General features: G+C 43.8%; 1 protein-coding gene across 1 annotated transcript in view; it reads right to left on the reverse strand.

Moving 5' to 3' along the window:
* The window catches only part of LOC143277373 (hemicentin-1-like), a 59,849-nt gene that overhangs the window by 44,615 nt on the left and 234 nt on the right, over positions 1-15,000 (reverse strand). Inside the window, exons 2-5 of the mRNA XM_076582155.1 lie at positions 12,257-12,369; positions 7,735-7,987; positions 6,078-6,238; positions 772-973 (exon numbers count right to left, since the gene is read on the reverse strand). Of these exons, the coding sequence (XP_076438270.1) occupies positions 772-973; positions 6,078-6,238; positions 7,735-7,987; positions 12,257-12,369 (729 nt within the window). The remainder of the gene's footprint in view (positions 1-771; positions 974-6,077; positions 6,239-7,734; positions 7,988-12,256; positions 12,370-15,000) is intronic.

A 15,000-nucleotide genomic window follows, 5' to 3' on the forward strand; every position in this document is an offset into this window, starting at 1 on the left:
TTGACCGTTATTTTTTTTACCCCTGTCATGTGGGTAACCATGCTCCGTTTTCAGAGATGTGCATGCTGGGTATGTTCTTGTTTCCATAACCCACTGATGTATTTGATCTTCTGCATGGATACATACATGCATGGGGGTTCCGGCACCGGCAGGTCTGCGCATAACGCTGACCTGGGAGATTGGAAAAATCTCCACCTTTAACCCACCGGGTGCGCCGAGACCGGGGATAGAACCCAGGAAACTTGGATGAGAATCCCGCGCTCTAACCGTTCGACCACAGCACCCATCAACGGCATAAGCTTCAACGTTCTCTCCGCTAGAAAAAGTCTTTCCGAACATCCTCGTGTCATTGGTTTTTCCAGGATGCTCAGAGCTTTCATAACGCTGAACCATATATTATTCCCACTACCACCGACCTATGCCCTCCCAGGTCCCGCAAGACAGAGTGAGCCAGGCAACCACCACAAGCAAACACCCACACACATCCACACCCACAACACCCCTCCACACCCCACCACCCACACACACACCACCTCCACACACTCACACCACCACCCACACCCACACATCACCACCCACACACACAACACCCCCACACACCCACCTTTCATGATACACTCCAGCCTGGCATTGAAGCGATGGTTTTGCACCACTCGGACACGCACACACACAAAGATCATGACGCTTAAGGGAAAACAACAACAACAACAACAAAACGAATACACACACACACACAAACACCCCCTCCACACCCACACAACACCCCCACACCTTTCACAATACACTCCAGCTTTGCGTGGAAGCGGCGGTTCTGGGCCTGCCCCACGGAGTTCTGCACCACGCGGGTGGTCGGGGCGTGGAAGACCAGCACCTGGGCCAGGTGCTCCGCAGGGGGTTTGATGTTGTTGTCGGCCACACAGCGATACACCCCCATGTCCTTCACCGTCACGTTGATCATCGGCAGCGTGCGACTCTGAGAGGGGTGGGGGTGGGAAGGGAGGCGTAGGAGGGACAAAAAAACAAACAAACAGGTTAGGTGATGAAAGGATCATTATAACAATTAATGACAACAAAGGGACTGTAATCCACACAGCGATACACCCCCATGTCCTTCACCGTCACGTTTATCATCGGCAGTGTGCGACTCTGAGAGGGGTGGGGGTGGGAAGGGAGGCGTGGGAGGGGGACAAAAAAACAAACAAACAGGTTAGGTGATGAAAGACTCATTACAACAATTAATAACAACAAAGGGACTGTAATCCACACAGCGATACACCCCCCACGTCCTTCACCGACTGTCATGGTGATCATCGGCAGCGTGTGACTTTGAGAGGGGTGGGGGTGGGAAGGGAGGCGTGGGAGGGGGACAAAAAACCAAACAAACAGGAGCTTAGGTGATGAAAGGATAATAATAAAAATGAAAAACAACCAAGGGACTGTAATCCACACAGCGATACACCCCCACGTCCTTCACCGTCATGTTGATCATCGGCAGCGTGCGGCTCTGAAAGGGGGGTGGGGTGGGAAGGGAGGCGTGGGAGGGGGACAAAAAAACAAACAAACAGGGGGTTAGGTGATGAAAGGATAATAATAAAAATGAAAAACAACCAAGGGACTGTAATCCACACAGCGATACACCCCCCACGTCCTTCACCGACTGTCATGGTGATCATCGGCAGTGTGTGACTCTGAGAGGGGTGGAATGGGGAGGGGACAAAAAAAAAGAAAAAAAAAAAGAACCAAATGGAGGTTAGGTGAGGTGATAAAAGGATCATTATAACAGTGAATGACAACAAAGGGACTGTAATAATAATAATAATAATAATAATAATAATGATGTTGTTGTTGGCCACAAACGGATACACACCCAGGTCCTTCACCGTCGTGATCATCGGCAGCATGCGACTCTGAGACGGGTGGGGGTGGGAGGGGGATAAAAACCAAACAAACAAGAGCTTAGGTGATGAAAGGATAATAATAAAAATGAAAAACAACCAAGGGACTGTAATCCACACAGCGATACACCCCCACGTCCTTCACCGTCACGTTGATCATCGGCAGCGTGCGACTCTGAGAGGGGTAGGGGTGAGAAGGGAGGTGTGGGAGGGGGACAAAAAACCAAACTAAAGAACCAACAGGAGGTTAGGTAAGATGATAAAAGGGTCATTAATAACAATGAATGACAACAAAGTGACGCTGATAATGTCGTCAGCCACTCAGTGATACACACCCACGTCCTTAACCATCACGTCGATCATCGGCAGTGTACGACTCTGAGGGGGATGGGACAAAAAACAAAAAAACACAAAAAAAACGGCTGGGAGGACGCGGGTTCGAATCCCAGCGGAGGTGGGTTTTTCGGCCCGTGTCCGGCTCCTACCCAGAGTTGAGTGTGCTGTGGGCTTAAATGGGAAGACTGGGATCACACAGTCGAGTGTCATCCACTTCTTAAAGGATGTGTCTTTGGGTGTGTTGCTCTAATTACCTGACCAACACTGCAAGTGTCTATATCTCTTGGGCCTGGTTAACGCCGGGATATCATTATGACAGGAAGCGTAGAGTACAGCCTTGTCACGCAGTCCCAAACCAAAATGGACCTCCATAACAACATCATCATCATCATCGTCACCCTCCTCCTCCTTCACTGTCATCAATATAAACAAAATAGTCTCAAAGTCTGTGGCCTTTCATGCCCTGTTCTCATGGTGACCTCAGTTTCGATACCCCTCCACTTCCGTGCTTGGGGTGAGTCCTGTCAATGTTGTCAGTGTTGGCAGATTCATGGGGGACTGTTGTTTGAGGGACATGGTGGCGGTCTCCACTCTGGGAGGGATGCTCACTCAGTCTGGCTCCGCGACTAAGCCATTATTGTCGTTAGTAGGGGGCTTAGTAGGTGGTGTCCTCAGTACGTTAAAACAGAACAGGCACCACTGAACACCACCGAAGTGACTCAGCAGCAGTGCAGGGTCTCCTCTGGTGTGTGGCCTCCTGGCGACCTAACATCGATGGTTCCCAGTGGACTGCCGACGCTGCAACTGCGACGGACGAACCCGGGTGTGGCCGTGTATGGGGGAATCTAAATTATTGGCGTGAGAGTAATGCCACTGAAATGGTGCAGATGATGGGGGAAAAAAAAACAAAAAAAAACAAACACCAAAAACAACCAACAGGCTAGGTGAGGCGAGGCGATGTAAGGATCATAACAATGACTGTAATAATAATGATGTTGTTGCCGACCACGTCGCGCTACACCCCCATGTCTTTCCCTTGATCATCACAGGCAGGGTGTGACTCTGAGAGGGAGGGGAAAGGGAGGAGGGAGCGGGAGGGGGTGGGGACAAAAACAACAACAACAGGTTAGGTGAGGTGATGCAAGTATAAAAGCATAAGTATAACCAATGTGCAATATAGTATACTATGTTCTTATATATATATATATATATATATATTATATATATATATATATTTGAAATTTGTTAAATGATTCTTTCTGCTTTTACGTTTTGATTTATTACCTGCAATGTGTGGAGTGAATGTGTGAAAACAATGAGTGCAATGTCTTTGCCAGATTTTTTTAATATTTTTTTTTTACTCTTTCTTTTTTTTTCTAATTCTTTTTACTACAATTTTATTTTCTGGACACTGATCACACTTGTGTATGTTGGGATAATGCACCTGACCAAAGTTCTCTGATCTGAGATAATAAGGACATCTGTATCTCTGTATCTCATTTCAGAATGGTCAAAAGAGAACTCAAGACCCTGGAGCACACCTGGGGCACCGTTCAGAAACTGGCCCAAAACAGATCTGTAGACAAGAGTGGCGGTTCTTCGTCGCTGCCCTGCAAGCCAGACGGCGATGACGGGCAGTGAGTAAGTATCTTATATTATTATTATTATCATCATCACCATTATCATCATCCCCCTAATCCAGACATACCTACACCAGAATCTGATCATCTGAACTGTATTTCAGCCTGAAGAGTTCCGGAATGATCCAGAATAATTAGTAACACCTCTTAATATTTGCTCTCAGTCTGTCATGGAACAGCACATATTTTGATAAAAAAAAACAAAAAACCCAAAAAACCCAACAACAACAACAAGACTTAAAAGCTCTTGTACATCACATCAGAATGAAGGTATTATAATGTGGCATGGAATCATTAACAAGACAACGTCCTGCGTCGCTGTGTTAAAACTGTACACCCAAAGAGGGAATAAAGGAAATTTTCTATCTAAAATTACGTTTAAATAACATACTTACCGTGACCCAACTAGTGCAGACTCCGGCAGGGGTCTGACATTCCTGTCCTGTGCAAACTACTATCCGCCTATGTGGAGAAAACGAAAGTACTACGGCCGATAACCTCCCGGAAGTAGGTAACCTCCCCTTTGTCCCGCTGGCTAGCGCCCTCTTTTTCCGGCAGCCATTATGACTCCTGTTCCAGTGCTCTTCATACAGCTAAGTTTTTTTCCCGTATTTTCTGTCTGTCTGTCGATTCTCTGGCGTTCTTGTTTTTTGTCAAATTATGTCTTCAACCAGGTCACATAATCATATGGTTCGATTGGGAGATTGGGCTAAAATTAAGGTGCGATCGCAATCGATTCGCGGACACTCTGGGCCCTCTATTTCTTTAAAAAAATAAAATAAAAAAAAAACTAAAAGCTTTCTGCTTCCCACACAGGTGCAGAGCAGATGACGCTCACACTGATTTTACCTAGTTGGTGCTCCACACACATCATCTCCATCACTGCTTATAGTTTGTTTTTTTTCAACATAGTTCTCACAGTGATGCGCTTGGTTTCCTCGTCAGTTGGCCAATTCATTTCATGGCCTTTCAGAACTGCTGGTTCCGAAAGAATTCTGGCACATGCATGTCAAAAAAAAAAATACCACAGCGATCACGTGAGGATATCATTATCAACCATATCATGTGAGGATATCATTATCAACCATATCATGTGAGGATATCATTATCAACCATATCATGTGAGGATATCATTATCAACCATATCATGTGAGGATATCATTATCAACCATATCATGTGAGGATATCATTATCAACCATATCATGTGAGGATATCATTATCAACCACACACAATATTTTTGTTTTGTTTCTAGAACGGCCACTTTTTTTTCTTTCTTTTTTTCTCTCTCTCGTATTTTCATTCATGCAGCGACATTTCTGTTGGCTTTCTGGGAACGAACACCAACAGAGGAGTTGGGGATGGGAGGAATGATGTCTCGGATCGCCAATGCACCCTCACCACCACCACCCTTCTCCACCCCCCCCCCCCCCCCCAAACCCCCCTGCCATCCCACCCCCAAACTCCCCTTTCACCATTCAGGTACACACCAAGTACCTAACCACCACCACCCCCCTACCAAACTTTGTCCTGGGAAGGGGATTCCCCCAAACCGAACACAAAGTCCAGCCTACTGACCCATTCAGCAGGATGATGATGACATGGTTGATATGGATAGTTACATCGCGCCTGTCCTCGATCGGAGACCAAGCTCTAAGCGCTTTACAAACACAGAGTCATTTGCACAACAGGCTGCCTGCCTACCTGGGTAGACCTGACTGACGGCTGACACTGGGGACTAATCATTAATTTCCTGTGACATTCAATCAGATTTCAGGCACGCATGCCTACGCACTCAGACGGACATGAAACATTATACGTGTATGACCATTTTCTTCATTTACCCTGCCATGTAGGCAGCCATACTCTGCTTCTAGCAGTGTGCATGCTGGGTATGTTCTTCTTTCCATAACCCACCAAACACTGACATGGATTACAGGATCTTTAACGTGCACATTTGATCTTCTGCATGCGTATACACATGAAGGGGATTCAGACACTAGCAGGCCTGCACACATATCGGAAAAAATCTCCACCATTTACCCACCAGGCGCCATTACCAAGATTCGAACCCGGGACCCTCAGATTGAAAGTCCAATGCTTTAACCACTCGGCTATTGTGCCGGCTGCGCTTGGGCGGTGTGTGTGATCTCCAACTCTGAAGGACGAACAACAACAGGACACAACAAACAACAACTACAACGCACCCTGTACTGCGCCACCCCCACGGGGAGAAAGCCCCCGTCCGACTTGGTCCAGGTGATGTTCGGGTAGGGGATGCCAGAGGCCGAGCACACCAGGCTGGAGTTCTGCCCCTGGTCAATCTGCATCACTGCAGTTGTCTCTCCTGGCCGGATGGTAGGCGGCACTGATGGTGGAAGAAAACAAAAATTGTTTTCTTAATTTAACCGTTTATAACAGTAATGTATGTGGAAGAAATACTGAACAATATTTTTGCTTCTTAAATATATAACGATTCAAAGAAATTTAATCCTTTTGTCCATCTTGGAGTGTAAAGGAAACAATTACAATACATAAAAAGAGAAAAAAACAGAAATATTATATAACAAAAACACACACAAAAAAACCTGCCTGCCTGTCTACCAATATTTTCCCATTCTCCCAACCTACCAACCTACCCAACTTTTCCCCGCTACGTTACAGACAAAAAACAAACAACCGTTTTTGTGCCCTACCTTTGTTTTATCTAACCTACCAATTCACCTTGTATGTTACAGAAGAAACAACTTTTTTTCTTTCTTTTTTTTTTTTTTTTTTTTTGCTTCCTTCCCTGACTTTAACCTATCTACCACTTCCCCCACTATGTTACAGAAAAAACAACTTTGTTCTCTCCCTTGCCTCTAACCTACCAACTTACTCGGTAGTTTTCATTCGTTCTTTAGTTTAACGTCTTTTCACTGTAAGTGATATTAGACGAGGGTAGGAAAAAAATCGAGTGGGAGGAGGGGGGATTACTGTGTACGCATGCAAGTAAGTGAAAGTGTGTGTGTGTGTGTGGGTGTGTGTTACATATAGAAAATGATTGATTTAAGTTTTGTTTAAAAAAAACAAAACAAAAAACAACAACATAACAATATAACATATTTCTAATGAAGAACTAACAACTATTACAGCGAACCAACTGGACTATTTAACAAGGAGTTGAAAAAGTCATACATTAGCAATGGACTGCTGAAGATCGTCAACACTGAAGATGATTTCAGTTCAGGGATTTGAGACTTTAAACATACTGCAAGTTGGTATATGATCGGCTGTTATGTGAGCACCACAGATGCAAGAAACATTACTGACATATTTTGTCCTAAAACAATTCATTTTCCATCCGCAGATTAGAGAAATGATTTGCCTCTTATGAAAATCATTATGGTAATGTTTTCCCATGAAACCATACATTTTCTGCATGTTCTTATGTAACTCAAGTTACTGGTGTGTTTTTCCTCAAACTGAAAGTTTGACCATTGGACTTTTTCTACCATGGTGTAACATTCCTGTAGTGAAAGCGAAATATTTAAATCTAACTCCTTTGTGGAGCTTCAAACTCCTTTTTTTTTTAGCCAAAATGTCAACTTTTTCATTATAGTAAAAACCTAGTTTTTTCCCCACTACATTACAGAAGAAACAGCTTTTTCTGCTCCCTTCCCTAGGCATTTCTACCTACCTACCTATACCTACCTATACCTACCTACCTACCTACTTAGTTTCCCACCCACCCACCCCACCTTATGTTACAGAAAAATAACCACAAAAAAAAACAACAACTAAAAAATAAAAAAATAAAAAGTTTCATTTCGTTCATGTTTGTTTTTTGTTTTTTTCCCCCCCCAACCCAGGACAGGGACGCACCTTGCACCGTCAGCGTTCCCAGCTTGGTGGGCCACTGGTCGAAGGCGACGGCCGTGATGCGGATGGTGCACTTGTAGGTGCCCGCGTCCGTCTCCACCAGGCGGCGGATGACCAGCATGTACGTGGTTCGGTCCCCGGACAGCCGCTTGCGCACCTCGTACTTGCGCAGGCCGCCGATCATGGGGTTGTTCTGGTACTCGATCTTGTCGTCGTTGGAGATGTGCTCGCCCGTGTCCACGTGGTGCCACATCACCTGTGTGGGTGGAAAATTAAAGGTGAACAGCTGTGGGTGTGTGGGTGTGTGGTGGTGGGGGTGGTGGTGATAGAGGGAGGGGGAGTGGTGAGGGGTGGAGGGGGGGTTGAGGTGGGAGGTTTGGTTGGTGGTGGTGGAGTGAAGGGGTGGTGTAGGGGGAGGAAGGGGGAGGGTGGAGGTGTGATGGTGGTGGTGGTGTGAGGGGAAGGAGGGGGGAGGAAGGGGAGGGTGGAGGTGTGATGGTGGTGGTGGTGTGAGGAGGAGGAGGGGGAGGGTGGAGGTGTGATGGTGGTGGTGGTGTGAGGGGGAGGAGGGGGAGGGTGGAGGTGTGATGGTGGTGGTGGTGTGAGGGGGAGGAGGGGGAGGGTGGAGGCGTGATGGTGGTGGTGGTGTGAGGGGGAGGAGGGGGAGGGTGGAGGCGTGATGGTGGTGGTGGTGGTGTAAGGGAGGGGGAGGAGAGGGAGAGGTGGGAGGAGGAGGTTCAGTTGGAGGTGTGGTGGGGGTGGTGGTGGTGGTGGTGGTGATGGAGGTGTAAGGGAAGTGGTGAGGGGAGGGGAAGGAGGAGGGCAAGGATCAGTTGGAGGTGTGGTGGTGGTGGTGGTAGTGGTGTAGGGGGAGTGGGGAGGGGAGGGGAGGGGAGGGTGGAGGTGCAGGGGGTGTGGTGAGGGAAGGAGGACGAGATTCAGGTAGAGATGTGGTGGTGGTGATGGAAGTGTAGAGGTGGGGAGGAGGCGGAGGAAGAAGGACGAGGTTCAGTTGGAGGTGGGGTGGTGATGGAGGGGTGGGAGGGTTGTAGGGGGAGTTGTGAGTGGAGGAGGAGGAGGAGGGATGAGGTGGAAGGAAGAGGAAGGCTGAGGTTCAGTTGGAGGTGGGGTGGTGATGGAGGGGTGGGAGGGTTGTAGGGGGAGTTGTGAGTGGAGGAGGAAGAGGGATGAGGTGGAAGGAAGAGGAAGGCTGAGGTTCAGTTGGAGGTGGGGTGGTGATGGAGGGGTGGGAGGGTTGTAGGGGGAGTTGTGAGTGGAGGAGGAGGAGGAGGGATGAGGTGGAAGGAAGAGGAAGGCTGAGGTTCAGTTGGAGGTGGGGTGGTGATGGAGGGGTGGGAGGGTTGTAGGGGGAGTTGTGAGTGGAGGAGGAGGAGGAGGGATGAGGTGGAAGGAAGAGGAAGGCTGAGGTTCAGTTGGAGGTGGGGTGGTGTGTGTGTGCGTGTAGAGCGGTGTGTGGGGGAAGGCAGGGGGTGGTATGTGTATGTGGTGTGTGTGTGTAAAGCATGATGTGTGTGTTGTGTATGTGTGTGTGCAAAGCATATGTGGTGTGAGTGTGTGTGTGTGTCACTCTGTGTGTGTGTGTGTGTGTGTGTGCAGTGTAGTGTAGTGTGATGAGTATGTAAAGCATTGTGTGTGTGTGTTTGTGTGTGTGTGTGTGTGTGTGTGTGTGTGTGTGTGTGTGTGTGTTTAAGTGTGAATCGTGTGCACGCGTACACATGTATACGTCTGTTCCTGGACAGCAGCTTATCAAACTGTCTTTACCACACACAGCTGTCCACTTTCAAGGTTCTGGACTTACACTCTTGGCTGCCTCTTCCCCTGATATCATCCGTCTAATATCTATCAGATATTATCAGTCTAATATCATCTTAGATGAACAGACAATAAATAAATAAACAACTGCCTCTTCCCTAATATTATCAGTCTAATATCTATCAGATAGTATCAGTCTAATATCATCTTAGATGAACAGACAATAAATAAATAAATAAATAAATAAACAACTGTCTCTTCCCTTAATATTATCAGTCTAATATCCATCAGATATCATTATCAGTCTAATATTTATCAGATATCATTATCAGTCTGATATAATCATCTTACATGAACAGACTAACTAAATAAACAACCGCCTCTTCCCTTTATAATATCAGTCTAATATCTATCAGATATCATTATTAGTCTAATATTAATCAGATATCATTATTTTGTTTTTTTTATTTAATCAGATATCATTATCAGTCCAATATCATCACCTTACATGAACAGACTATAAGTACTAAATAAACAACTGCCTCTTCCCTTCATATTTTATGTCTAATAATAAATATCTATCAGATATCATTATCAGTCTAATATCATGTTCTGCGATGAACAATGTTTAAATAAACAACTGCCTCTTCCCTTAAATTTACAGAGCTCTCTAGGTCTTCTGTGATGGCTGTCTCCATTAGATTGACGGTGACATATATATAAGCAAACGTCGGTGACCATTTTATAAAGGGGGAGAACCGCTGACTGATGTCAACAGGCACAGCAAAGGTTCATAAAAGTGATTTGCTTCCCTTTACCAATTAACTGATTCGTACAATTTTGTTGTGGTTTGTGTGTGTGTGTGTGTGTGTGTGTGTGTGTGTTTCCCCTGACATTTGAAACTGTTTTTTTTTTTTTTCAAAATGGCAACACCACAACAGTCTTGGGCTTGTAATCCTTTTCAACGTTTGACAGTGCTGGATGAACTTGAGGAAATTATGAATGATGTGGACAGGGATACAGAAGAGATCAAGAAAGATATTTCTGATGAAGAAGGGACCGAGACTTATCACTCCTCTGTTTGTTTCTCAGTTCAGTGGTTGTGAGCTTGTTTGCAGAAATATTTATTACCAAAATATTACAAACATGTAATAATTTCCACGAGTAGTAAGTTCAGTGGTTGTGAGTTTGTTTGCAGAAATATTTATTACCAAAATATTACAAACATGTAATAATTTCCACGAGTAGTAAGTTCAGTGGTAGTGAGTTTGTTTGCAGAAATATTTATTACCAAAATATTACAAACATGTAATAATTTCCATAAGAACTCAATGATTCACAAAATGAGTCCTTTTTGGTTTACTTGATTGTGAAAGTAGAACTCATTATCGATGTGCCAGTCTGTGTCATTCCAGGCATAGAATCCCTCAAATAGAGAAGCTGCATTAGTTTTGGTGTTTACAGTAATGACACAGCTTTTTTTTTTCTCCCTCAGCGTACGCCATACACTGTATGATACAGCTGACCTCAAAAAGTGTGGCCAGTCAAGGTAGCCGGCTAAAGCACTCCAATGTTCTAGTTGTTACAACAACCATATCAATAATAACAATGATGATGATGACATTCCTGTCTATTTAACTTGTACCTGGAGTAGAATGAGTTAATGATGATGACACCATCATGATCATCGTCCTGTCTATGTAGATCACACCTGGAGTAGAATGAGTTAATGATGACACTATCATGATCATCATCCTGTCAATGTAACTTGCACCTGGAGTAGAATGAGTTAATGATGATGACACCATCCTGATCATCGTTCTGTCAATGTAACTCACACCTGGAGTAGAAAGAGTTAATGATGACACTATCATGATCATTGTCCTGTCTGCATAGAATGGGTTAATGATGACACTATCATGATAATGGTTCTGTCTACGTAAAAAGAGTTAATGATGACACTATCATGATCATCATCCTGTCAATGTAACTCGCACCTAAAGTAGAATAAGTTAATGATGATGACACTATCCTGATTATCGTCCTGCCAATGTAACTCGCACCTGGAGTAGAATGAGTTAATGATGATGACACTATCCTGATCATCGTCCTGTCTATGTAACTCACACCTGGAGTAGAATGAGTTAATAATGACACTATCATGATCATGGTTCTGTCTACGTAGAATGAGTTAATGATCATGATGACACTACCATGATCATTGTCCTGTCTGCTTAGAATGAGTTAATGATGACACTCTCATGATCATTGTCCTGTGTATGTAAAATGAGTTGCGGATGACAATATAATGATCATTGTCCTGTCTACGCAGAATAAGTTAATGATGATGACGCTGTCAAAATAATCGTTCTGTCTGTGTAAAATGAGTTAATGATGACAGACACAATAATGATCATGGTCCTGTCTGCATGCAATGTGTGTGTCTTTGTTGGCCACTGTGCAGTTGAGTCGCCCTGCTTTTACCCACCAGGCACCGTGACCGGTGAGACGTTTTCCCTTGCAACACCTGTGGGAAGTGCTGCGCATCCAGAATCGGCCTCTTCTCCCATATGAGGACACACACCGACAGATAAGCCTGCCTGCCTACTCATCCGTCGGACCGACGGGAGACTCCATCCATCACCGTGACCAGGATTCCATCAACACCAGGACCCCCAAAGTCCAGTGATTTAACCACCATACCCTCTACGTTAATGATGATGCTATCCTGATCCTCATCCTGTCTACATACCACATGTGTGTCTTTGTTGGCCACTGTGCAGTTGAGTCGCCCTGTACGTCCCACCTGTTGAACCTCCGGCCAGATCTCATCCACGATCTCTGGGTCCTGGGCCGACACCGACACTGCCAAGACACGTACGTGTATCAAACGGTTAGCAAATTATAACAACAATAATTATCATAACGATGATGTAATGATCATGAAAGCGATGATGATGATGATGATGATGAAGGTGATAAAAGACGGTGATGCGGATACAACCCAGACATGCATGTGTATCAAACAGTTAGCAAATCATGACAATAATAATGACAATATCATGATGATGATGTAATAATATTAATGATAATGATGATAATGGTGATAAAAGACGCCAATCCGGACACTGCCCCTACATGCACTTGTATCACTTACTTAGCAAATCATCATCATAATATCATGATGATGATGTAATAATAATGATGATGATAATGATGATGATGATGATAGAGCACACAGAGCTTCAAGAATATACACTATAGCAAGATGTCTCAATAAATAAATTTAAAAACTGATGAAGATGGTGATAAAAGATGGTGACAGTCACCATAAGAATGAAATATTTTTTCCATGATGATGATAATAACAACAACTATAGAAGAAGAAGAAGAAGAAGAAGAAGAAGGAGAAGAAGAAAAATCAATTAATATCACTATAATAATAAAGATAATGACATTAAATAACAATACAAATAAAAGTAGTACTAGTAAACTGTTCATATTCAATTTAAGCAATTTTATTTTTTAAACACCTCAAAAAACTCAAACTAAAGCAATCTATGATAACATGTCATTCGGACACATGCAAAAAAACACACAAGAACACTACTACACTACACTACACTACACTACACACACACACACACACACACACACACACACACACACACACACACACTCCATACAACTTACAAGAACACTGCACTGCACATGCAAATGCACACACACACACAGTGAGGCACATTCCATATAAACTTGAACATTACACTACACCCACCCACCCACACACACACACAAAACATTACACTACACCAACACACACAGACACACCGAGTCACTCAGTCGGACACATTCCATACAATTTACAAGAACACTACACCTACACACACACACATACACGGAAGAAACAACGAACACAGGGTGTGTGCAGAATGCATTGCATCAATAATGTAGACGCTGCCTGAAAAGGAATGTTTTTATATGAAGTATGCGAGTGAGGGACTATGACTGTATGAGTGTGACGGATCTAAAAGTAAAACCAAGCACTGTTTTACAGGTCTGTACAGCAGAAGAACTAAACGTATGGAGTCTCTCGCCATGTTTCTCCTCACCAAACCTTGGAACGCAGAAAGGTTTGTCATCAGCAGAAGAGCTGAGAGATTTTGTTCGTTTATTTATTTTATAGTCTGTTCATCTAAGATGATGATATTAGACTGAAGAGCTGAGAGACCATTAAAAGGGATATAACTCCTTTAAAAAGTCAGAAATTGCATGCACTCGCCTACAGTATGGTTTGGTGGTGGTGGTGGTGGTGGTGGTGGTGTGTGAGTGTGAGTGCGTGTGTATGTGTGTGTGTGTGTGTGTGTGTGTGTGTTCAAATTTCTGAGGAATGCTGGATCATACAGACAGAATTATAGATGAGAAAGAGGGAGAGGGAGAGAAAGAGAGAGAGAGAGAGAGAGAGAGAGAGAGAGAGAGAGAGAGAGAGAGAGAGAGAAGGTTCATTCATGTGTAGGCCCAGACCCCTTATGAAGGGTTAGTGAATACTGTGTTGTACAAAGTATAATAATCATGCCATTACAATGTATGAGAACATATTACTTTCAAGGGAGTCTTTACATGCATGAATGATAATGGACAAATTAAATTGCTGTAAGTGTAGATTCACATGTTCTACAGATCAATAATGATGGGCCATCATTGATCAATTCAGATACACCTCATTTAAATCTTGTTACATATTTTTAATGTCTATCCATATAATGATAATCAACAAGTAACTAAGGTTTCAGTTTGACACACAGCAAAAAAATCTGATAAAAACTAAATGTTTCAGTTTCACTTTCAAATGATCTGACCATTTCTGCTATCTATAAATTCGAAAGTGAGTCTTTTGCTTGAAAATAAACGCCTTAATTATTAATAAGTGTGATTATTTCACTGTAAATATGTACCTCATACTCCAAGGAAACCGTTGAACAACAAACTCAGCTGACAGTGTGTCCAAGATCTAAACTATTTTGAGATGAAACAAAAACATTCTTGCTCTGTGTTCGTTTCGGTGAACTGTCTGAAATCGCATGGCGGCAAGTTAAAATGTTGGTGAATAAATCGTTTTTTCATCTAGATCTATATCTTTGTTTTTCGTTGGCATTTATGCATGCGTGTATCACTGTATGTATACATACAAGTAGATGTGTTTGCATGCAGAGTATTTAGACATTAGTTTTACTCCACCCAAACTTATTCAGTTGTTGCCTCATTTCCGGGTTCGTGCACAGAATGCCCAGAAAGTCATGTGTGCTGTGTGGACAAAACGACGCCCAAATGTATCAAGAAAACATCCTTCTCATCACTTCTGATTCTGTCAAATCACACACCGACAGGTACATTGAACTATAATTCTTCATCACAGCAGCAAAACGAACAAATGTCCACAATCTAAAACCAAATCGGACTTGACACACGTTCTTTCAATCGATGAGAAACGCGGAA

This window comes from Babylonia areolata, chromosome 34, assembly GCF_041734735.1.
Source record: "Babylonia areolata isolate BAREFJ2019XMU chromosome 34, ASM4173473v1, whole genome shotgun sequence".
In the NCBI taxonomy this organism is placed as follows: Eukaryota; Metazoa; Mollusca; class Gastropoda; order Neogastropoda; family Buccinidae; genus Babylonia; species Babylonia areolata.